A 23,740-nucleotide genomic window follows, 5' to 3' on the forward strand; every position below is an offset into this window, starting at 1 on the left:
GCTAATTAGAAGTAATAAATATCGAAAATTTGTTAAATTTTGAAATAGTTCCAATAAATAAAAAGTTATATACTTACTCGTGATCTGAAACCAATTCATATAGTAACTAATAAAAAAAAAACATTAAGTAATTATGAAAACTTCATTCTTTATTATATGGTCTGGCATAAATTCGTACGTTAAAAGTGAGGCATCACTGGTTTCTTTTTTCTCAGAAATACTACCCTGATGATGAGAAGAAATGAACCATAACCAAAAAAAGTAAAAATGTAAACAAACGCGAATTGGATTAAAATATAGGTTTAATTATCATGAACACATTAAATATCGAGTTATTACCTCAACAAAGACCGCATGCAAATATTTTAAGCATTTTTGAACACGAAAAGGTCACCTCTCATGGATTTGTGCCTGTCAGTGCTCCAATGGTGCGATACAGCAAGCTGGAGTTTAGGCGGTTAATTCGTCAGTATGGTGTGAAACTTGCCTTTACCCCAATGGTTATTGCAGATTCTTTTATACATAGCCAAAAGGCGCGCGATAATGAATTCACAACATGTTTAGAAGATATTCCAGTTATATCACAGTTTGCTGCACGCGATGCCTATGAGTTTTCTGTTGCTTCTCAACTGATATACCCATATGTTGATGGCGTTGATTTGAATTGTGGCTGTCCACAGTCATGGGCTATATCCAAAGGATATGGTTGCGGACTTTTACGACACCCAGAATTAGTTCGTGATATTATACAAACCACTAGACGTCTTTTACCACAAAGTTTTAGTATATCGGTAAAACTACGTTTACTTAATGGATTGCCGGAGGAATCTATTAGATCTACAGTTGAATTGGCAAGACAACTGGAAAAATGTGGGGCTACATTTTTGACAATCCACGGCCGAACAATGTGGCAAAAAACATCAGATCCGCTTAACATTCCCGCTATGGCTGAGGTAAAAAAATCAGTTCATATTCCTCTTGTCGTCAATGGGAATATACGTAGCTGGCAAGATGCGCAAGAATTGCATGACCAAACAAAGGCTGATGGTGTTATGGCAGCGCGTGGATTGCTTTCAAATCCAGCACTATTTGATAATAATATTGAAGAAAAAGAAACGCCAATTGAATGCGTGCAAAAATGGTTAGATATCGCAACTCGCGCTGGTGATAACATACATTTCCAATGTTTTCATCACCATCTAACATTTATGTGGAGCAGCCACATGAAACGTAAATTGCGTTTGGAATTTAACAATTTTACTAATAAGCAACAGGTGTTCGATTTTTTTGAAGAGCGTTACAGTTTAAAGCCGCAAGATACAACACATAGCAATCCCTTTGATTACACCAAGTGTGTTTATCCGCCAGTGACACATAATTCTACAACTAATAAAAACAATGTCGAAGAATCATTTGAAGGGCAGATATGGAATGAAAACTCAAATGGAAAATACTTTAATGAATTTAAGGAGGAGTTGTCGGAGACGGAAACACGATGCGACAACAAACATGAGGACGTTGCTTTAGAAGGAAGCTTTTTCACGGAATTAGACTGATTACCATTTAATGCGTGAATATTCAGGAGAATTGACTGTGTTAAATTAAGAGAAATACAGAAAACAAATTTTAATTTAATAAAAATATACAATATTTTTTATATACGGAAAATTTTTAAGATTTTTATATTATGAATATTGTATATTAAGTTGGTTTTTAACACCCATGAAGAAATATCGGAGACCCTATAAAATATATAATACATATAAATGAGCAAAGTGTCGAGCTGACTCGATTTGATCATATCCGTCTGTCTGCATATATGCAAACTACTCCCTGAAATTTTTAACTATCCTCTTGCCCCTAAGAAAGTGCTCATTTCCCGGAAGCGCCGATATCGGATTACTAAAGCATATACGTAGGTGCCATGTATCTTGTATACACAACTTTTTCCGGAATCTGGTATAAATATTTATCCAAGATAACGGAATAATCGTTTAAGATATTGTCCAGATTGGGACATTATAACATTTATGTAGCTACTTTACAAAACGACCGACCGAAACCAAGTTGTTACATACAAACTTGTAATTGTGAAGGGTATTATACTTTCGTTCCAACCGAATTTACGGGTTTTCTTATTTTGTACTGAAAATGCAGTATTCGACCTTCGAATAATATAATCATTTTGCGTTTTTTTATTGCAGTGATATATTAGATGTATTAATTATTTTTTTTTTACAATATTGCAGTTTAAAAATTGTTTTCGCAAGAATTTAAAATTGAAAGAATGGAAAATGTTATAAACTGTCGCTGCCTATAGCGCAGTATACAGTATGCAAGATCATACTATTTGAATGCAACCCTGCAGTTATTGATTGCATACTTTTCGAAACGAAAGTAGAAAACTATTTATGGAAGAATTCCGAAACGAACTAGATAAAGAAAATTCTTTATAAAATTCTAAGTTAAAGGCTGCAGTTATTATATATTTTTGAGCTTGTAGCAGAAATTGTCGATGAACAAACTTCTTGAAGTTGTATTTCTATCTCTGTTGGACTGATTGCGTTGTTTTTGTAAGGCAGAAGAAATCAAGTGTGTGATAAATACTGACAAAAAGGAATGTAGATAAAAAATTGGGCACAGAAGAAAAAATAAATTTACAATAAACAAAGCGACGGACGAAAGAGTGTGAAAGCAACTTGGGAGTGCAAAAACAGCACCAAAATTCAACGTCGACTATATTGTTTGATATTCGAAGTATTTTAATTAAAATTCAGAATAAGTTTAATGCAGCGAAATATATAAGAAGGCACTACACGTAATTCGCATAAAAAGTAAACTTTGCGTATAGTTTAAAGAAGAGCACAAAGAAAGTTGTATGTGCAGTTGTATTGGCGCATAAAACGTATAAATAAATAATAAATAGTGAACGCTACAGATAAAGCAAAATACCTACAATGGATCGCAATAACGGGTAAGTTAATATTTTCTCTAAAATAAAATTATTTCATTTAGTGTGCCGTTGAAGTATTTGGCAAGAAAACTACAGTGAAAGCAGAATATGCAAAATGGTGCCAAGGCCTTTAACCACCAACTCCGTCGAGACTCTTTTAGATTACTCTTAAGCACCATACCTGCTACGATGAGTTTGTAGTTGACAAATGTACTAATACGTGAACGCATCTAAAATTAATCAACTACATGTTCATATATTAATGTTTACATTTTCATGTTGATTTTTAAAGGGCTTGGTGCTTAATATAACGCGTTTTAAACCTATCGCCTTGAAATTTGTTGTTTTGTTAGGTGTTTAAATGTCAGCTAATAACGCTTCTTGTGTTAAAAGAAACGTAGACGACGTTGATCACGCGCATTTGAAAGTGAGAACATTTGGAATGGAAATCAAATGCTAAGAATCCTTACTTTGGTTTTCGAAACGGCGGTATATAAATATACTAAGTAAAGAAAAAAAGTTAGTATGGCACTATTTGCAATAGTCGTCCGATATCGTCGTTTCCGACTGAGCAGCTTCTTGGGATGAAAAGTTTACAAAATTTGAGATTGATACCCCAAAAATTAAAAATTCAGTTCGCATATATACACACTGACGGATATAGCTAAATCGGATTATCACACTGAACATTTATACATGTATATAGATGCATATATAATATAATTTCTTGTACTAGAATTTCAAAACATTCTTCCTCAGGAAGTACTTGCATAGTACCAGTTCTTTCTGAATGCGTTAAGCACAACAACAGCAGATAAGTTAAATTATGCAGTTACAAGTATTTCCGTTTTAAAGTATACCAAGATACGTTTATAATTTTGATAAATATGTAAATATTCATGTGTGCGGGAAAAATATATACATAAATAATATATGTTTCAATATATTTACAGCTCTAATCGCTACACACCAATCCGGCGCGCAGGCCAGCAACAACATCAATCAAATTCGTTATCATCACTTTCATCATCGAATAATAATCAACATCAACATTTAGATAATCATCGCAATAATTCGTCACAATATTCAACGACCAATCATAGCGCATATTCACCACAATCATCAATGTCCCGCGAACCGCTCACACAACATGACGAACTGATTCGATATATCAGGGAAGCATGGACAAAGGTAATTTTTTATAAACAAAGTTTGTTTAGGAATGAATTGTTTGGAAATACAAGTTTAAGACATTAAAATAATGAAGGTATCGGGCTGGTATATAAGCATTTTCAAAACTTACCTCATATAAATTAAATAATAAATGGGAAGGTGGTTGAATCGAATCGAATTCATGGTAAGAGTAATCATGGTAGTCCGAATAACTAACTCCGTTGTAGAACTCGTCTCCATTACTCGGCTGAATTATTTCAGACGTATTATTAATCTCGGTAAAGTTTTCGTCATATTCGCCGTCAGTAGATTCGACACCTGCAAATCCGTAATCAGAATGTGCATTATTCATTGCGCCAGCCAGAAACGTGTTAACTGATGTCGAATTCGATACTGGAAGCGATGTTGGTGCAAATGACCAAGGTGGTGTTGATGGACGACTGTCGAATTTGCGTTTACGTCTTCGAGGCATTTTTACGTTTTAATAATATTGAGTGCACCTTTCTATTTATATTTGAATTTTAACTTCAAATCGAATGTACTTTGAGTTTGTTTTGATTTCTATATTATTATTATCCGTTCTCTATGGTTGAATTTCGTTTATTTTGTTCTAATGACTTTTTTAATTTATATATTGTTCTCAAATTGACGTGATTACGTTGACATGTCGGTGGCCGTTGGAATTTTTTAAAATAATTTATATAAGAAGATTTGAAAGAGAGCGAGAATTTTTGTAAATTACATTAAACAAAAAACAAAATATTTTGACTGAAGTCAATTAGTTGTAATTTGTAGAATTTTTTTATATTATTGCCACATTTGTTAAAATTACAGTAAATTTATTGATGGATAATGCTTGGAATCGAGCCAAGGTGCTATTGTATATCTCATTGAAAGCCATAACATTATAAAAACATTTTTATTATATTTATTTTTACAGGTGAATGAACAGAATACGCCCGTAAATTATTGTAATGAATCGGATCATCAACTAAAAAATTTCAAACCTTTTAATTTGGAGGAGTACTGGGACCAACGGCATTTTCAAAATATTCGTGTATCACATGGACAACAATAAGATAATAAAAATTTATGCAGCAATAACAGCAGTCGTAAAACAAATTTTCCTTGTTTTATATGTTCTGTGTTGTTTGACATGCATTGAAAAATGTTATTGTAATACTACAAGTAACACATACGCTACATAGAACTATGTATTTCCATTATTGAGAAAAAATCTAAAATTTTCTTCAAAAATCCCGGATATTTAAGCAAATACTTATTTGAAAGTAAATTGCGATATAAAGTAGTTGTATTTCTCAAAGCTGAAATTCTCGTTACATTGTAGTTAAGAAAGTATATTTAATTACAATATAGTAATTACAAAAAAAGAAAAAAAGTAACGAAACGAAAAACCAAAATTAAGTTATTTAAAGTAAAATAGAGTCGTATGAATCGTTCATTCTATCAATTAAAAGATTTCGCAATAATATTATTAAATAAAAAATTACGTGGAAGGGAATGCAGACGAAATATTTCAAAATTACAATTAAAGGCAATAAAAAATATGTAAACAAACTTGTTGGTTTTCCTTTATCAAATAGAGAAAATATAATTCTAGCTGTATGCTATAGTGGTCCGATATCTGCGGTTTCGACAATTGAATAGCAAAAGCCCAGCAAAATTTCAAATCGATATCTCGAAAACTGAAAGTAGTTCGGGTATATATGTAGACACACGGACATGGCTAAATCGACCCAGTTCGCAGCCCTTCTGGGTTTTACAAACTTCGTGCTAAATTTAATATTTTATTATACCGGCTTATGTATTATATATTTTAAGTTCTGTGGCTTCGCGTCTACAAAAATAGATTTCCGCTTGAACTCCTAAATATACTCAAGTAAATTTGTTACACCTCTCCCAAAAGAATGGTCTTTGTTTGAACATAAACAAAGGACAAAAATTAAAATTTGAGAATATTCAGCAAATGCCTTCGAAGCAAAATTAAATCTAAACGAGCCTATTTGCAAGGAATACCTAATATTTCGTATTATTACTTTCACGTTGACTTTCCACACCAATCAGCTATATTTGATATGCACTTTTATATAAAAAACATTTATTTTTTCTATTTTTATTATTATATATTTTTTTGGAATAAAAATACTCCCCCATGTACACCAACAAAATCTCCCGGAGTCAACGGGTTAGGCAATAATTTAAAATTTCTTAAACCATTTTGCGCAGCAATTTGTTGATTTTATCTTCACGGTTACCGAAATCACCACCCTCTACGTAGTGATTAGCCTTCTTGCGCCATCCACCGGTTGGAGTGTTCAGTTTGAATGGCCATAAGAAGTTGGAGGCTTTCTTGAAGTGTGGGCCAACGGTGAAGATTTCATGTACCAAATCCTCAACGCACTGGATGTCATGCGCTTTACGCAATTTACGTTCAATCACGAAGTTGTCGGTGATGGGAACACGTTGACGATTGTGCTTGACGAAACCGCGTTTGTAGACCAATTCGCGAACTGATTTCAGATTTGGGTATCCCCATGTAATGTAGGGTTCAGCAATGCGCAACATGTTAATGGTGGCTTTGTTCAATTTGATGAAAACACCATTGTTAATTTGGCGCAGACGGAACAACTGCAAAACTTTACGCACTTTGGGGGCAACTTTGTTGATACTAGTGAAAATTAAAGAAACTTATTGAAATATTTTTTTTATGCAAAAAGATCATACTAAAACTCACCCACGAATACGGATAACAAAAGCCAATTTGGATTCAGCAGGCACGTAGAATTGGCCGCGTTTCTTGGCCAAACGGCGTAACTTGATCTCACGACGGTCAGCACGCAGATATTCGGCTTGGTATTTCTCGGCACGAACCAAGTTTTCACGTTTGCGGAGCGCAATGACAGCAGTACGCTTCAATTTACGCTTGATCAAGACAGCACGTTTGCTGACTTGTTTCTTGCTGAACTTCAGCTTCGACTCGGGGACAGCGGGTAATTTCTTGGCAGATTTGCCCTTTGCTTCGGGCTTCTTGGCGGCTGCGGTGGCAGTCATCTATAATGCAAGGATACACGAACATTTTAAGAAGAATTTAATTTAGATTTGCAAGCATTAGAAGTGAAAAATCACAAAAATCACAGAATCTTTTGCTAACCTTAACTTGTCACTTAGCACGTTGAAAGAGGAAAGAAAGAAAAGAAAACGCGAAAGGAAGTATAGCCGTGTTGGCTGCGATTCAAATTGACAATATTATGTTGGCTGTACTGACGAATAAGATATGTGTCAATAAACAAATTGGAAAAATGGTTTGTGTATAAGCTAATTAAATTAAAAATAAAATATTTTATTGAAATATCTCTGTATTTAAAATATTACTGTTTTCACACAGCTAATTTTGACTAAAAAATTATAATATTATGCACTTATATTTTTAATACGTATGTATGTCAAAACATAACAAAATTTAATTGGGGTGTTTGTAATTTTAAAAAATTATATATATTATTTTCGTTGTGCAGCTTAAAGACATTTGCTACTCTGAACGCATTCTTATTCGAAAAGCCGCTTTTTTGCTATGCGAATCTATTTGTGTGAAACCACTCAAAACAGCTGTTTGTTTTCAGCAGTTGGTAAATTTGCTTCATATAACTGCAAATAGTTTTTACTGAATTCAGTTGTTTATTTCAGTGATATATTAAATATTTGATTCAAGTTGAGGTGTATATAAAGTATATTCTTTAAAATATGTCTTTGGAAATTCCTTCAAATCCTGTTTATCATACAAGTGTGGAACAAAAGCTTCATTCGAAAAATGCCGCCAAAGTATATCGCTATGGTTCGCCAAAAATTCGTGACCAATTGCGTGATGTTAGTAAATACAATAGTTTTCCTTTGTTTTATGTATTAAATATATTTAATTTAGAAATGTCGCATGCGGGTGCGTGAAGCTAGGCAGGCCAACTTCACTAAACGGCGTTTAGCAATTGTAACAGAAGAGGTTTGTTTTCTAATTTTTCGGAATTTTAGTAATACTATAATTTTTATAACAATTAAATATTTTGTATTGTTAATAATTAGTTCGACCTTGATAAGCTGTTGCGAGAAGAAGTTGCTAACTTGGAAAGCGACTTGCGTTTGCAAGAAGAAATTTTCAAAGAGCTTCGCGATGAAATGAATGAATGGTTTGTACAGGAATTAGAAGCAGAAGAAATATCGCTAATAAATGCCGCCGATGAAGATGCCAATAACAATTCTGTTATTTGTCCCATTTGCCAACAATGCAATCTTTCCCATGCAGTCGCAGAGGAGAAAGAAGGAACTAATATTTTCAAGTGCACTTGTGGAGTGAGGTAGGATTTATTTGAAAAGTATAATTTTTAAAAGTTATTTGATATACATGTGAGTATATTTTCCAGTTTCAATAATGCGGCTAAGCCTTTGGCCCTACGACAAATACTACATTCGCAAATAGATGTGCATGAGCAAAATTGTGATGCCAATCTCACCTTCTATTTGGAGCCGCAAAGCGCATATGATGTAGCAACTGATGCAAGTGTCAACAGTCTTTGTGCTATTTGTGATAAATGTGATTACTTTTATAGCTTCTAAGTGTTTAATAATTAACAATTATTTTTTCTATTGATGAATTATACCAAGGCAATAGTATGTAATTGAAAGATAATGCTCGCCATAATTAGAAATTAATAAGTGAACTGAATAAAAAATTTATAAATTTATGTGCATTTAAGTATTATCGACATCAGAATATTTTAATTTTTATGATTACTTCTACAAACATGTTTAAAATGAAAGATATAACAATGGAAAACTCATTTGTATATCGTTGTATTAATAAAAGGCTATATATTGAATTGTTTTCCCTTATTTACCGTCACATAAATGATCAACAGTGGGTATGGTGACAAGATATTAAAGTTGAGCGATGAAAACAATGAACTTAAACATACATACATATGTTGAAAAAAGATAAACAATCAGCAAGTTGAGAAAGAATAATAATCGGTAGCATCTCTTGTGTAAATAATGTGTAACGTTATCTGCTTGAATTCTTTATGTTTTAACCAATCTAAAGACATCAACAGTGGTGATAAGAAGATAAACTGTTTAAGAAAAATATATCACACACTTGTGTACTATGTACAGCTTTTGAAGATTCATGTCCCCATTAACAATATACTCACTAAAGGCATATATTCATGAGTGCATACACTTACCTACGAATGCTGTATGTACATACATATAGATATACGGAAATAAATTTATATGGTTTTATGAATATCACTAGAAAATCACTTGGCATGATCGCATGAAAAGTTATCCTGAATTCAATAATTATCAACGTTTGATGAGAGCAGATGATCGACGGGCTGCTGCTACAAGTCTCTCATGGGGTAAATAAACAGATTAATGAGCTTAAAGAGTTATAGCGCACGTACATATGTAGTATGTGTTTATAATTGTACATTTATGTCAGTGTCTTCTTCCGTCTCTTGGAGAAAAAATTTGAATGTATGTATGCATGTGTGCCTAGATGCGCGAGCATCTTCAGTCACTCACATGTTTCTTCAACTCAGTGGCGACTGTGGCATCTTCGAAATGTTTGGGCCGCTTTGTTTCAGAAATGCCGTGTCGATCGGCGGCAACGCACGCGAAATTCGGTTCAACAAATTCATAAAAGGGGTATTTCAAATTCGAGTACATTTTCAATTCTTTTTTTTTTGCACAAGAAAAACGCAAAAATAAAAGAATTTTATTAAGAAAAAAATAAACAAATATTTAGCGGTTTCCAAAATTTGTATACACTAAAATACACAGTGTGGTGTAGCAGTAAATATCTTGTCGGTAGTACGCGTCTGGAAATCAACAAAATTCATATTTTTATTTAAAGTGTGTGTGTGTTTTTGAAATTTGGTTTATGAAAGAAAATGTTTTTGTGGAATCTTTGCAAATTGTTTAATTCGATGGAATGACAGCATGTATTTATATAAAGTGCATTGGAAATAGTATTTTTGAAGCATAATAATTTAAAATATTAAATTAATAAAAAAATAATAATTTTAATTAAATAAAAATTTAATTATAAAAAAATTTAATTATAAAAATTAATTTTAATTAATTAAAAAGATATTCATTTAATTTTTTTAATTTCAAAATAATATTTATTGATTTGGTTTTTTAATTTTTAAGCGTTTTTAGCTTCCAATTTCTAGTTATGAAAATGAATTAACAGTTAATTATTTTCATATTTTTTTTTTAATATTTTTATGCATTTTTCAGTCTTCTGTTTTAAGTCATGAAGATTAAAATACACTATAGTATTTTATAATTAAATTACTGTTACATAAAAGTGTTTAATAAGAAGTATTAATATTTTTATAAATTCCATTTTTTTAATGTAAAATAAATTATTAAACACAGTGCATTTGTGGTATGACAAAAATAAATAAGAATTAAATAAATCGATAAAAAAAATGGCTCTCATATTATACTGCGATGATTTAACACAAGCCCCTCAAAGCCTTAACACGGATATATGCAGCATTAGCACCTTCAAATGGCAATTAAGTATCGTGGTAAGCGCGTTGTTGTTAGTGATTGGCCTACACGTTTTAAGAAAGTGGAAATACAGGTAAGAATATGAAAAAAAAAATTTCTAAAATTTTTTTGTAATTAAAATATTTTTTATTTTATTAGAAATATTAGTATTTTTACTCAAATTCATACCTAGTAAATATATGTATGTAAACCTACAAACTTATGTACATATGTATAGTATTTCATATACAATATGTAGTTAGTTTGAACGATTACTGTGAGGTAATTATTTCGAAATCTGAATCTAGGCAAAAAAAAATATATTATATACATATGTACATATGTATATGCGAACTAGTCGCTCGTTTCTTGAGATTTCTTTCTGAAATTTTGCTTACGTTCTTTTCTCCCCTAGAAGATACTAATTACTCGGAATCGATGATATCGGGCGACTATAGCATATAGCTGTCATACAAAGTGACCGCTCAAAACCAAGATCTTGCATTGAAAACTTTTTTATTTGACTCATTATCTTCACGAAATTCGACACAGTTATTACTGGCACATAACGGTAAAATCACCGAAAAAAATATTCAGATCGGACCACTATAGGATATAACTGCCATACAAACTGACCGATTTAAATGAAAATAAAGGACTTTTTATACCCTTTCGTGATATGTACATGTGAAGGGTATTATTAGTTAACGTTTTTTTATTTATATATACATACATGTACACTTAGCAGTAAGTGTATGCGTTTTGCAACATTTTTGATTTGTTTTTAAAAACTAATTTTTCCAAGGAATTGTGATAAACGTAAACAAAATATGTACGTGAGAATCTTACATACCGACAGCAATACAATTTTCGGTACTCTTGAACTAAATGCTAATTTGATTGCATAAAATTCCAAAATAATCTCGGCACTTGTTGAAATAGACACGCGCTTCCAAACATGATTACACATATACTTACATACATATACATATGTATGTATGTAAGTACATGCAATTCATTCACGCATTTATTGTGGAAAAATTCAAAATTAAAAAAAAAATTATTGAAGCCAAGAACAATAAAAGTTGCATAAATATGTTCGCTTTCATGTAATAAATGTGTTTCCATATAAATACATACATATATGCTTACATATATACATACATACATACATATTTACAAAAAAGCATGTTCTTAATGAAAAATGTGCAGTCATTAATTTACAAACGAATACTGCATTCGTACACATATACAAGTATGTACTTACATATATTTACTTTGCAGCGGATTTCATGTCTTGAGTGTTTTCTCTTACAATTTTACAGAAATTTCGCAAAAATCAAAAGCTCACGCGTTTTTCTAGTAATATGTTATAAGAAATAAAGCTAAAAGAGCGCAAACGAATTTTCAACAACTTACGGAGAAAAACAATGAGCGAGTTTTCCACATTCGTGGAACGTGCGAAGTACATCCGCACATACATACATATGTACTTATGTATAGCTTGTCTGCAAAAACAAAAATGGAATAAAAAATAAATAAATATAAACAATGAGCTTAAATTTAGCAAACGTGATTAATATTCTTATAAACAAAACCAAAGCGAAACAAACGTGAAAAGGTGAAATTAAAGAAAAGTCTTGAGCTGTAAGCAATAATGAAAAGTAAAAATGTTTGGCAACCAGTTTATATGTATGTATGTATGTGTTTTTGTATTTTTTATGCGAATGTAAAATAGAATAATATAATACAATTAATTAAATTATATTGACTCATAACAAATTCGAAATAAGATTAGCTTAGGCGTTCAAACTCAGAACCGTTGAATATTTTCCATAAACAAAAAAGTACCCTGAAATTGTAATTAATAAAAATGTAATAAAAATTTAATTATTCATCAGTAATTACGATACTTTATCGCCTTCAAAGTATAATAATCCCCAACAGATGCAATACACTTATGCCAACGTTTTTTTCCAGTCCTCTTAACGCTTTTCATAAGCCCTTTTTGGGATAACCTTCAGGTCCTTCAGCGAATTTTTGTTTAACTCTTCGATCGAGTGAAAACATGTTCCATTCCGATGATTGTTGACTTGTTTGCATCTCAAAATCATAAACCTTTGTCTCATCGGCAGTTATAATGCTCTCCATGAATGTGCGATCGGAATTCGCACGATCAAGCATGTCCAAAGCGACCTATTTACTGCACTATTTTTGAAAAAAAAAATCAGCTTTATCGGGACGAGTCGAGCAATAACGCGTTTCATACCCAAAATATCCGCCAAAATCATTCGAACGTTCAAGCGAGAGATGCCTCTTGCCTCTTGCTATTTTTCTAACATTTGCCTGGCAACTATATGTTTTACTAGTTCTTTCCAGCCACGTTGTTTGATATTAACCACCTTCAAGTCGAATCAAGGCTACTTAATAAGGAAAAATTATGTTTTTAGTTTGCTTTTGATCGCTCAGTTTGTATGGCAGCTACACGCTATAGTGGTCCGATCTGAACAATATGTTCGACGATTGTTTTCGTGAAGATGTCTTGTCAATAAGTTATACACATACAAGGCCTCGGTTTTGATCGTTAATTTTGTATGGAATCTACGTTATGTATCGTATATGAGATCTACGATATTTCTTTTTGGGAGTTATAAACTTCGTCGCAAACTTAATACAGGGAAAGCTCTATTAAACTATAAACTATTAACTGGTCAGAAATGCTGGTCCTGACAGTGTCCGCTTAAGGGAGATTTCACTGTATACCCTTCTCGAGTATAAAAATTAAGTAAATTCGTATTTCGGTATAATACTGAAGTTTTATTTATACTTCTTTCAAAGTACGAATATTAAATTGCGATTGGGAGCTTTGCTTTTAAGATAGTTCCAGATTTTATAACTAGTCAAGGGTTTTAGAGTTCGTGGCCTTCGTGTTTATGCTATTGCTGCACATGTTTTCTCAAATAGATAGTGCTAACAGTACATTTGGTTTCAGCCATCACTGTTACACTGCCAGAGGTGGTTTGCTTTGGTTTTGGTTTTGGTTTCCTGTTCTTTTTAGGTATACAATAGCTCTCTAGAATTACTGGGAAAAATTCGAAGAACTATAAAGTCTAAGCTGTAGCTTTCTCACTTTACCCGTGTAAATCGGTAGATATATGTACGTATTATGTAACAAAAACTCGTTTTATATCTCCTTATTAATTTGTGGTGCCACCTAGTGTTTCTGACAATTTTAACTGTGTTTGGAATGGGTTCGTATTCTTTGAATCACACTTCTTCTATTGTTTGCGTTAATTCAATAATTATTTTGCGTTTCTTTTTGTGTATTTTAGCGTTTATTAGAACCCTTACGTTCCGTACGATTGAGATTCGAACACTTAATGGCCAAACCAATGAATTAATACCTCAAAATTAACGAATTAACTTAAAAAAAAGACGGGGGGACCGAGTGAGCGCGATAGCGAGATGCAAAAGTATCCAAAAAATACGACTGGATAATTTTCGGTTAGGGAACTAAGATGGGTACTATCCCTTCCGTTATAATATTTTTATAATGGGTGATCCAAGTAGAGGTACTTTCTACAATATCCTTTTTTTGATAGATCACTCTTAAGTCGTGCCAAGATGCCATAATGGCAGTTTTGTTCGGTATTGTTTGGCATTTCATCATGGAAAGGCTTACGACTGAGTAACGTTTATAAATTGTTCAACTTTATTACGAAAGCCGTTCGCAGCAACTAGGGCTGACGTATGAAACGATATGACACATTTTACGTCGAGATCTTAAATTGAAAGCGCTTTTGCATGAATTGAAGCCGCTCGACCTTCCCAAGCGATATCGCTTCGCTCTATGGGATTTTGAAAAGTTCCAAGAAGATCTGACGTTTTCGAGCCAACCTGAAGAGATTCAAGAGCTGCCATTTCATCCAGAAAAAAAAACGGTTTGGTGTGGTTTGTGGGCCGGTGGAATCATCGGTTCATATTTCTTCAAAATTTTCGGTAATATTTCATAATAACCGACTATTTGATGCCTGAAACTGAAGCTCTTGATCTCGGCGGCCTTTGGTTTCAACAAGACGGCGCCACTTTCCACACATCGCATCAGTCAATGGATTTATTGAGAGAACACTTCGGTGAGCAAATAATTAAATGTTTTGAGCCGGTCGATTGGATACCACCTGTGGGAATATGTAAAGTCTAAAGTCTATGCGGACAATCCTGCTTCGATTCAGGTCTTGGTCAAAATGCTGGAACGAGTCATCGATGAATGGATCATCTGAGACGTAGCCATGGCCAGCATTTGAAAGTGATAATCTTCAAAAAATAAAAGTCAATGAATGTTCTTTCGAATGATAATAAACATTCCACATTAAATTTGAAGTTTCAGTGTTTTTTGTTTAAAAAAAGTAGGAAACTTCGAAATGAATCACCCTTTAGTTTTGAAAATAGTTATATTTATTATTTACAGTTATTATTCTTATTTTTATATTTATCTTGTCATGTGCATTTGATTCTACATCTGTGCAGTTTTGATAGTGAAATTTTCATCGGTAGTTCAGAAATTTCAATTACACTAAAACTTCCGATTTAGTAGGTAAATACTTAGTACATATTTTGTGTCTCTTGCCTTCTCTGTTAGAATTCTCTACGTACTGTCTTAATTAGTTTAAGATTGGGATTACCGAGTCAAAAATGAGTAGACTTTGCTAAATATCTGCGCTTTTTTAGATGTGCACAGATACATTTTAATGTATATGTATTTAGACCGTGCAAGCTTTTCATGACACATTTTCACTTTTTAGCGTCGAAAATTCCGAGAAACGTGAGCAAATACCGAAAATTATCAGAACAAAGATGAGTTGAAACAGTAGAAAGATTAAAAAATGTGTGTTTTACTTATGGTATTCCCCATAATTCTACACACACACACTTAAATTAGCCGTACATATGTTTGTCTGTATGTAAGTATACACTAATCGGGTCCAGCGGCGGGGAGTCAACCCAGCTGTCAAGTGCCAAATGCTACGACAGCTGCGGGCACAATAGACTCAGACAAACAGCAGCCATCGCATTGCTTTATCAATAAAAGCGTTCTGTGATATTAATCAGCGTTCAGTAAACAAAGAAGCACAGATGTACGATGATAAAGGGTGATTTTTTAAGAGCTTGATAACTTTTTAAAAAAAAAAAAACGCATAAAATTTGCAAAATCTCATCGGTTCTTTATTTGAAACGTTAGATTGGTTCATGACATTTACTTTTTGAAGATAATTTCATTTAAATGTTGACCGCGGCTGCGTCTTAGGTGGTCCATTCGGAAAGTCCAATTTTGGGCAACTTTTTCGAGCATTTCGGCCGGAATAGCCCGAATTTCTTCGGAAATGTTGTCTTCCAAAGCTGGAATAGTTGCTGGCTTATTTCTGTAGACTTTAGACTTGACGTAGCCCCACAAAAAATAGTCTAAAGGCGTTAAATCGCATGATCTTGGTGGCCAACTTACGGGTCCATTTCTTGAGATGAATTGTTGTCCGAAGTTTTCCCTCAAAATGGCCATAGAATCGCGAGCTGTGTGGCATGTAGCGCCATCTTGTTGAAACCACATGTCAACCAAGTTCAGTTCTTCCATTTTTGGCAACAAAAAGTTTGTTAGCATCGAACGATAGCGATCGCCATTCACCGTAACGTTGCGTCCAACAGCATCTTTGAAAAAATACGGTCCAATGATTCCACCAGCGTACAAACCACACCAAACAGTGCATTTTTCGGGATGCATGGGCAGTTCTTGAACGGCTTCTGGTTGCTCTTCACCCCAAATGCGGCAATTTTGCTTATTTACGTAGCCATTCAACCAGAAATGAGCCTCATCGCTGAACAAAATTTGTCGATTTCGAACATTTCGAACCGAACACTGATTTTGGTAATAAAATTCAATGATTTGCAAGCGTTGCTCGTTAGTAAGTCCATTCATGATGAAATGTCAAAGCATACTGAGCATCTTTCTCTTTGACACCATGTCTGAAATCCCACGTGATCTGTCAAATACTAATGCATGAAAATCCTAACCTCAAAAAAATCACCCGTTATATAGTATACTTGTGAACATAGATATAGACATATATAGGTATATACAACCCAATTGTAAGTTATCTGCTATGAGCATACCCTTAGTATGACTTATTTTACTACTTTCCTACTACTGACTTTCAGTTACAATTTGCTGTTCCAAATAGTATTTGTATGACATGGCGCGTTCTTTGAAGCTTACTTTTGAGTTTCGGAACAGAAAATAGTTATAGAGAGATAAATTCAGCGAAACAGTGTTTGTGCTATGACTCTCGTTTCGTACTTCGCCAAAAAGTCAGTCACAATCAAGCTAGACTTTGACCCATTATCGTTGTTCAAAATCAATGATTTCTTTGCCCACAAATTCGGTTGTAGACGCCTGAAAACGGCCATCTGGTATTCCCTATAAAAATATGATCTTGGCCTTAATTTTTAACTGACTTCGACAAGTTTTTTTCGGTTTGGCTCATTTTTGGAGCGCCCCACAGTGGCACCGCTCCATACATTTCTTGGAAAAAAATAGAAGGAGTGGTCGTACCACAATGAAACTTTGCAGAAACACTTCTCTGGACTAAATTAAGAAATTTTGAAAAAATCTTGGAAAACTGCCCACTGCCACACCCACCTCCCATACAACTGCAATTGCCAAAATTTTTATTTTTGGACCTAGAGACTTGAAATTCGGGACACTTCTTAATTGAGTTCTCCTGATGAAAAAAAATTAAACTTAAACGCAAAATGACGTTATTTATACCTTTACCTTTATAAAAAGCCAATATAATATGCAATGTTTTAATTGAATATGTAACAGGGGAAAAATTGTGTTAGTTTTTATTTGTAATATTATGCAAGCACCATATCTTTAACAATGGGATCTAGTTCTAAGGAAATTTTGTTCGAATGACGCCTTAAGCTACTTATGTAAGGATCCGAAGTTATGAGAAGTCTGTTGAAGACATCAGTATTTGTGGAAATTCGATCACACTTTCTCGAAAACATCAATCGATACTTCCTGTAGTCTTTGTTTCTGGCTTCCTCGGCTTCCTCTGAAAGCATTCCTATTGGTAATACGGCAGCATCCATTATATCCTTACCATGCATTAGTACTTCGTGCACAGTAACAGGCATATAAAACCAACTATAATTTTGTACGAACAGTTTCGCAGTGTCCGACGTATATAATTTAAATGTGTCACTATCAATTTTTTCGCCACATGTAATTATTTGAAGAATTATCCTGAATCGACTGATAAGTTCTTCATTGACGCCAGTAATATCCGCAACCATTTGTGGGTTTAAAAAAAAAGCCTTGACGTGTTCCCGTCGTTAGAAGTTCCTGTACCTTGTTGAACAAAATCAACTCGCAACCGCATTTTATCTTTAAAGGCCGCTTGTATTTTCAATTTATTTTGTATTTTAATTTAATACATTCCATAAACTTGATTCTAGCATGTAAGGATGAAATTCCCAATTCACATGCCTCAGGTTTAATTGTTTTCATGGAAACTAACTCTAAGTTGTTCATTTCAGTAGGTTTCGCCATACAAATGTAGCATACTGCTGCTGCAGTAGTATGTGTCACTATCTGAGCGGTTTTACCATCCAGCATTGTAAAAAGGAGCTTGTGTAATACATTAATTTCCTTGCCCTTTACATGAGCGCCTGAAAGTATACTACATTTTTTTTTGGCTTTTTGACCATTTGTATGAAATATTGGAAGCGACTTTTGAAATTAAAATCGATGTTACTAAAAGGGACGGTAATTGGCGGTTGTTTTTTTGTTTTTAATTGAAAGTACAGACTTGGAACTTTCATTTTTTTATAGTAAGAGGGCTAAGCAAGGCAAAGCACATAAAGTTTTTTTCCATCAAAAAATGAAAAGTTGATATTTTTTAGTATAATTTTTGAAAAATTATAAAAATTATCTTCCTTTGCCAATTTCAATAAATCTTTTTTTTTATAAACAAGTAGGTGCTGTATTTTCACTAAAAAATAAAAGAAAAGTCATAGCTATAAACTTACACACAAAAAAAATCTTTATTTGGACAATAATTTTAATCTGATTTTATTGAATAACTTTCCGTCGATTTCTGTTAGTTTTTTTTAACTATAAAATTTCACTTTTTAGAAAAAACCTTGTTGAATTTTTCTTATCCAAATATTTCTTTACAAACCAAAACATTAAAGTTTTGAAAGTGGAAAGTGGAAAAATCCTATTTTTTCCGCCGAAATGCCACTGTGCGCCCTGCGCTAGATTATTGAACATCTTCGATATTCGTAATCCACGACTTTTCATCATGATGATGCGTTTGATGAATGTAGAGTTCCCGGCAAGGTCGTAGTCAAGCATCTCTTTGGCGATCTTTATTCGACATTGTTTTTGCAAAATATTCAGTTATTTTGGGTTCTACCATTGCTTAGCTTCACTTCCAAAATGTTAAACCAAATGTGTCGAGTCGATCCATAAGAGATATTGAGATCTTCTGCAAACTCTCTGATGCCAACACGACTACTTTCAAGCACTGTTTCTTCAACTTTTTTGATGCCATTGTCATAACATTAAGAGAGGTGGATGGACGACAAGCTAAAGACAAGTTTTCGATGATTTCACGACCTTACCTGAATGCTTTGTACCTCTCAAATACTTGTGTTTCTGATAAAATCCTATGCAACATTTTCAAAACATTTCTGTAATTTTTCATTGGATACAGAAAACTTCACGCGAACTTGTTTAATTTTATTTTTTGGTAAAAATAGCGAAACAAACTTTCCCCGTCGAAAATAAATGGCTTCAAAACACACACTAATGAACATATGATGATCAAACTTCACCGAAACATAGAACTGATAAAATTTTGTATTGATTCCATTTGCGCGCACAATTTATATGAACCTGTCCGAGCCAAATTGGATGAGGTTTAGCAGTTACTTTTCTATTCTTTTGAGTGATTCTTTCCAAACCTTTCTCAAATAATATATTTATGTATAGCCTTATTGTAGCAGTTAGAAGAACGATCTTGAAATTTTAAGTTACCTTTTCACGGAACTCCTTAAAGTACTATATATCACCAGACCTCCATAGATAGACAAGAAGAGAGTTCGACAGAGTTTTTAGCCGCAACGCGTAAAAACCAATTGGACAGTGTCCAGCCAGAACATTTACAATTGCGGCGAGAACGGCTTTATTAAGAGGCATTAGTTCAGAAAATATCTTATTGTTCACTCTGGTCCAGAAGGATCTTGAAAAGGGATTCTATGAGTTTTAAGAAGCTCCGAACGTTTGAACGACTGATATAAAAATCACTAAAAATAGGATTTTTTCAGGCTAGTCTGATAACTGGTATAGTATGGTACTACTATACAACAGTCGCGTCTATAGATGAAGAATTAGCAAACGCTTTTACGTTTCAAAAGCCCACTTTGAGGGAACTTGTTGGATATTTTTCATAATCTATAACTTTTTGAACCTCTAAATAATATAAAAATAGTCACATGCTCAAGCTACTCATAAAGCTTGTTCTCGCAATATACATACATACATACGTGTGTACTTATAGACTATACGCTCAATTTAGTGCCGATATAACTGAAGCAACAACGTCTAGTGGCGTGTGGGTACACTCACTCATTTTGTTCGGCACTGTTGATGAGCCGGCTGATGACGATTTACGCGCCCATATAACTGATAACAATGTGCTGATGATTTCGTTGTCGATGTTGTTGATAATAATGATGATTTGTTGGGGGCAATGCCGTTCGCCTTTAAATTTGTTGCTCGCATTATTTTCCATAAATTTTTGTTGTTCCCGTCGCTATTGTTGTTTGTTTATTTTTCGCTGTCGCTGCTGTGCTATGCCTCCCGCATATGTACATAACATACATTTGGTACATATGTATATGTCTGCATATACATATGTATGTATGTATATTTGACAAGTTTATGCGTTCATAAAAATAATCTGTATGCGCGGGATTTCCATTTGTTGTGACATCATTCGTTAGACATGTATGACACATACACAGCCACGAACACCAAAGTAAGGTGCATGGTTTATTTATGTGTGTTTGTGCATATGTATGTATGCCACGAAGCTAATGGAATCGCATACATACAAATACCAAAATAAATGCATGCGACTTGCAACATAATTCACATAATATTTGTTGCACAATGTTGACTAATGCATCGGCATCGTTAATTTGTTTCCTTCTGTTCTTCGCTTGTTCCGCGGATATCCTCGCCGACTTAACTCGATCAATTGAAGTGCAGTGCACTAAAGTTCATATTGGCTTAATTGCTTGTGCAATTCCAATTGATGCGATGAGATGCGATAGGGATAGGATTGTCAAGTCATTGTTTTCAAGGAAATAATTGTTCAGCTCATCAAGCAATATTTGTGTGCAGCGTTATAGATTTTCCAAAATTCTCTTAGCCGGTTAGAAAGTCTTCATTCTAAATAGAGAAGCCGAAACAAGGTGAATAACTAAAGTGGAAGTTATTATTATAAATTCCCGGTTGCCGTAGCGAAAGAGCTGATTCTTTGGATGATTGGAGATTTCAAGCGAAGTCAGGTCCTTCTCCACCTGGTCTTTCCAACGGAGTGAAGGTTTTCCTCTTCCTCTGCTTCCCTCGGCGGGTACTGTGTCGAGATAGAGTCGACAGAGTTTTTTTTTGTTCGTCGAGCGTGGACTTTACTTCTCAATTGCCTACTTGGGCCGAAGTAGCACCTGTTGGCAAGAGATATTCTGCGTTGGATTTCGATACTGACGTTGTTGTTGGTGTTGAGGCTAGTACCAAAATAGATGACTTCGAAGTTGTGACTGACAACAGTGACGTGGGTGGCTAGCTCGAGGGCGACGACTGTTTGTTTGATGACAGGAGATATTTCGTATTTTTAGAGGACTAGGTCTACTTTTTCGATTCTTCTTTGGTGTCTATTGTTTTCCAGTGGAACCATGTCGCTATGATCAATACCAAATGTTTCGTTACCCGGGTAGCAGGGTTCATCCGCTAAGCCGTTTAAACGTTTCGATGGTCTACAAATCACATACTTCGGATCATCAGAGACGCGTCATGGACTATCTTGACCGGATGTGGTTTATTTTTGGCTGTTCACAAGAAAGGTGGTGTGAGCCGGGGCATTGTCCTGGTGCAACTTCCAATCGGCTACGATGTCGGGCCCGATTGACCTTTCGCTTGAGTCTCTTGAAGACTTCCACGTAAAACTAGGCGATGATTGTTTGCCTAGGAGGAACAAATTCATAGTGGGCGATGCCTTTGATGCCAAAAAAGACAATAATCATCGTTTTCACTTTAGGTTTGCTCATTCATCAGCGACCTCTCCCGTCCCTCCAAAAAGGCCTGGTGCCACGGAACCACATCACTTCGTGCTAAAGCTACATCTGCGTAAGCCTGTTTGATCATATCAAACGTCTCTGTCGCAGATTTACCGAGTTTTACACAGAAATTAATCGCGTAACTATGCTCTAACGAACGCTTCATAATATCTGTTCTGACTCTCAGGTGCTCGTACACGCGCATTGGCGAAGGCCCTCTACCGAATCCAAACGGCGCTCCGAAGTACAGTCGTGGCGGAAGAAAATCAGTCCTATTACTTTCCAGACAAACCCTGTACAGTCGCCTCAGTTGTGGTTGTTGACCCCGCTTGCTGCGCTCACTGGAGGACCAAGGGTCCAACGCCAGAACGAAAAGAAGACCGGGAAACGTAATATGGAATAAACCGGAAGCTATTGATAATAGGTCATGCATTTCTTGACTAGTTTTGAGCATCCAGTCAGCGAGCTGACTTTTAATCTATTTTTGTGGTATCATAATTACCGCCAGTGGGGTTTAAATAACAAGAACGAACTTAGACTTTATATCCAGTCAAAGACTGTCTACTTGGATGTATCAAAGTCTCCAATTTGGTATTAGAAAAGCAGCAAAGCATTTGAAGATCTCTATGGATCGAATCAACACATTTTGGTTAACATTTGTAGACTCATACCAAAAGATCGGATGGCGCCGTTGCATTCTAGAATGATTGTGGCTGTTATTCTGGTCAAACACGAAACAGTCATATTCGCCAGACTTGGCTCCTTCATTTATATAATATTAGTAATATGGAAGATGCTTTTACTCCACCTTCCATATTATTTCTGATGTTATCCGAAATATTGCTGTTGCCGAAGTTTTTAATGTCGAATCATATTTTGCGTTTAACATTTCCTGCAAAATGGTGGCCAGAATCAGTAACCCGCTCGAATGTGTGCTTTTATTTAACCTCAAAAATCTCTATATGTTTCCTCAATGAGATATACATTTGTATTAAAATATCCATATTTACGAAACAACATGTGCACAAATATACAAACAGACACACACACGCACACATATATTTCTAAAATTGGCTACTTAAACGGGCTCATTTTCACTTAGAGTTCCTCCAGATTGTGTGTATGCTGTGCACATTGTAAGCACACATTGCTTTATTGATCATTAATTGTGAATTGAGAATAACGTAACATTGAAATACTTTCGGAAATTTCACTGCCAGCGGCGATTGGAATATAATTTAGGCAGTGAGGGAGTCACTCTCCGAATGCGTGTATGTTTGTATGTGTATTTAATATATTAAACAATATTTCGAAATCATTGAGTATACATATTTAGATATAAATATGTGTGGATGAATGTGTGAATATGTGTACGTGCGTGTGCTTACTTTACTAGAATATAATTCATTTCGATGAAATATATGTAAAGCCTGCCCTACCTTGCTCTATTTCTTTTGATTGGAGTACAAGTGATTGTTTAAGGGATTATAGTATATCCACTTTTTAATTTCAAAAAATCAATGTTTTTGCTTTTAAAAATCGAAGCTAAGTATATAAATTTAAAAATATTCTCTGAAAATTTGAAGTTGATCCGTCAAACGGTTTTTATCTGACTTCCAAGTGGATATAACCCCTCAAAGC

The 23,740-nt window shown here is 34.2% G+C and overlaps 5 protein-coding genes across 6 annotated transcripts in view; 4 read left to right on the plus strand and 1 right to left on the minus strand.

Moving 5' to 3' along the window:
* Positions 1 to 234: 234 nt before the first annotated feature.
* Positions 235 to 2,638, plus strand: LOC105232441 (tRNA-dihydrouridine(20a/20b) synthase [NAD(P)+]-like). Its single transcript, XM_011214120.4, has one exon. It carries the CDS (start codon positions 312 to 314, stop codon positions 1,554 to 1,556), a length of 1,245 nt encoding a protein of 414 aa, XP_011212422.1. The 5' UTR covers positions 235 to 311; the 3' UTR covers positions 1,557 to 2,638.
* A 40-nt stretch (positions 2,639 to 2,678) lies between these two features.
* LOC105232440 (MAPK regulated corepressor interacting protein 2) lies at positions 2,679 to 5,704 on the plus strand. The gene is made up of 3 exons (XM_011214119.3): positions 2,679 to 2,974; positions 3,907 to 4,144; positions 5,067 to 5,704. The coding sequence occupies exons 1-3, from the start codon at positions 2,958 to 2,960 to the stop codon at positions 5,202 to 5,204; spliced, it is 393 nt and encodes a 130-aa protein (XP_011212421.1). The 5' UTR covers positions 2,679 to 2,957; the 3' UTR covers positions 5,205 to 5,704.
* A 540-nt stretch (positions 5,705 to 6,244) lies between these two features.
* LOC105232444 (60S ribosomal protein L7) lies at positions 6,245 to 7,450 on the minus strand. Its single transcript, XM_011214125.4, has 3 exons — positions 7,299 to 7,450; positions 6,882 to 7,198; positions 6,245 to 6,815 (listed from the first exon to the last, which is right to left on the minus strand). Exons 2-3 carry the CDS (start codon positions 7,196 to 7,198, stop codon positions 6,356 to 6,358), a joined length of 777 nt encoding a protein of 258 aa, XP_011212427.1. The 5' UTR covers positions 7,299 to 7,450; the 3' UTR covers positions 6,245 to 6,355.
* Positions 7,451 to 7,745: 295 nt separating this feature from the next.
* LOC105232445 (RIP-like protein) lies at positions 7,746 to 9,015 on the plus strand. The gene is made up of 4 exons (XM_049446685.1): positions 7,746 to 8,011; positions 8,067 to 8,141; positions 8,222 to 8,493; positions 8,560 to 9,015. The coding sequence occupies exons 1-4, from the start codon at positions 7,889 to 7,891 to the stop codon at positions 8,750 to 8,752; spliced, it is 663 nt and encodes a 220-aa protein (XP_049302642.1). The 5' UTR covers positions 7,746 to 7,888; the 3' UTR covers positions 8,753 to 9,015.
* Positions 9,016 to 9,734: 719 nt separating this feature from the next.
* LOC105232446 (ATP-binding cassette sub-family C member Sur) overlaps positions 9,735 to 23,740 on the plus strand; it is a 53,274-nt gene continuing 39,268 nt past the window's right edge. Inside the window, exons 1-2 of one of the 2 annotated variants that reach the window (XM_049446656.1) lie at positions 9,735 to 9,844; positions 10,583 to 10,793. In XM_049446656.1, coding sequence (XP_049302613.1) covers positions 10,636 to 10,793 — 158 coding nt within the window. In that variant the 5' untranslated portion in view covers positions 9,735 to 9,844; positions 10,583 to 10,635. Of the gene's footprint in view, positions 10,141 to 10,582; positions 10,794 to 23,740 lie in introns of both variants that reach the window. The other variant, XM_049446658.1, reaches the window with a different exon arrangement.

Source organism: Bactrocera dorsalis, chromosome 1 (genome assembly GCF_023373825.1).
Source record: "Bactrocera dorsalis isolate Fly_Bdor chromosome 1, ASM2337382v1, whole genome shotgun sequence".
NCBI classification, from domain to species: domain Eukaryota; kingdom Metazoa; phylum Arthropoda; class Insecta; order Diptera; family Tephritidae; genus Bactrocera; species Bactrocera dorsalis.

Excerpts from the sequence above, each read along its gene's own strand:
- LOC105232441 (XM_011214120.4), top strand. The coding sequence starts at position 312 with ATGAACACATTAAATATCGAGTTATTACCTCAACAAAGACCGCATGCA.
- LOC105232440 (XM_011214119.3), top strand. Across the intron at positions 4,145-5,066 it reads TCAGGGAAGCATGGACAAAG|GTGAATGAACAGAATACGCC; the intron begins GTAATTTTTTAT and ends TTATTTTTACAG.
- LOC105232444 (XM_011214125.4), bottom strand. The coding sequence starts at position 7,198 with ATGACTGCCACCGCAGCCGCCAAGAAGCCCGAAGCAAAGGGCAAATCT. Across the intron at positions 6,816-6,881 it reads TTTGTTATCCGTATTCGTGG|TATCAACAAAGTTGCCCCCA; the intron begins GTGAGTTTTAGT and ends AATTTTCACTAG.
- LOC105232445 (XM_049446685.1), top strand. The coding sequence starts at position 7,889 with ATGTCTTTGGAAATTCCTTCAAATCCTGTTTATCATACAAGTGTGGAA. Across the intron at positions 8,012-8,066 it reads TTCGTGACCAATTGCGTGAT|AAATGTCGCATGCGGGTGCG; the intron begins GTTAGTAAATAC and ends TATTTAATTTAG. Across the intron at positions 8,142-8,221 it reads TAGCAATTGTAACAGAAGAG|TTCGACCTTGATAAGCTGTT; the intron begins GTTTGTTTTCTA and ends GTTAATAATTAG.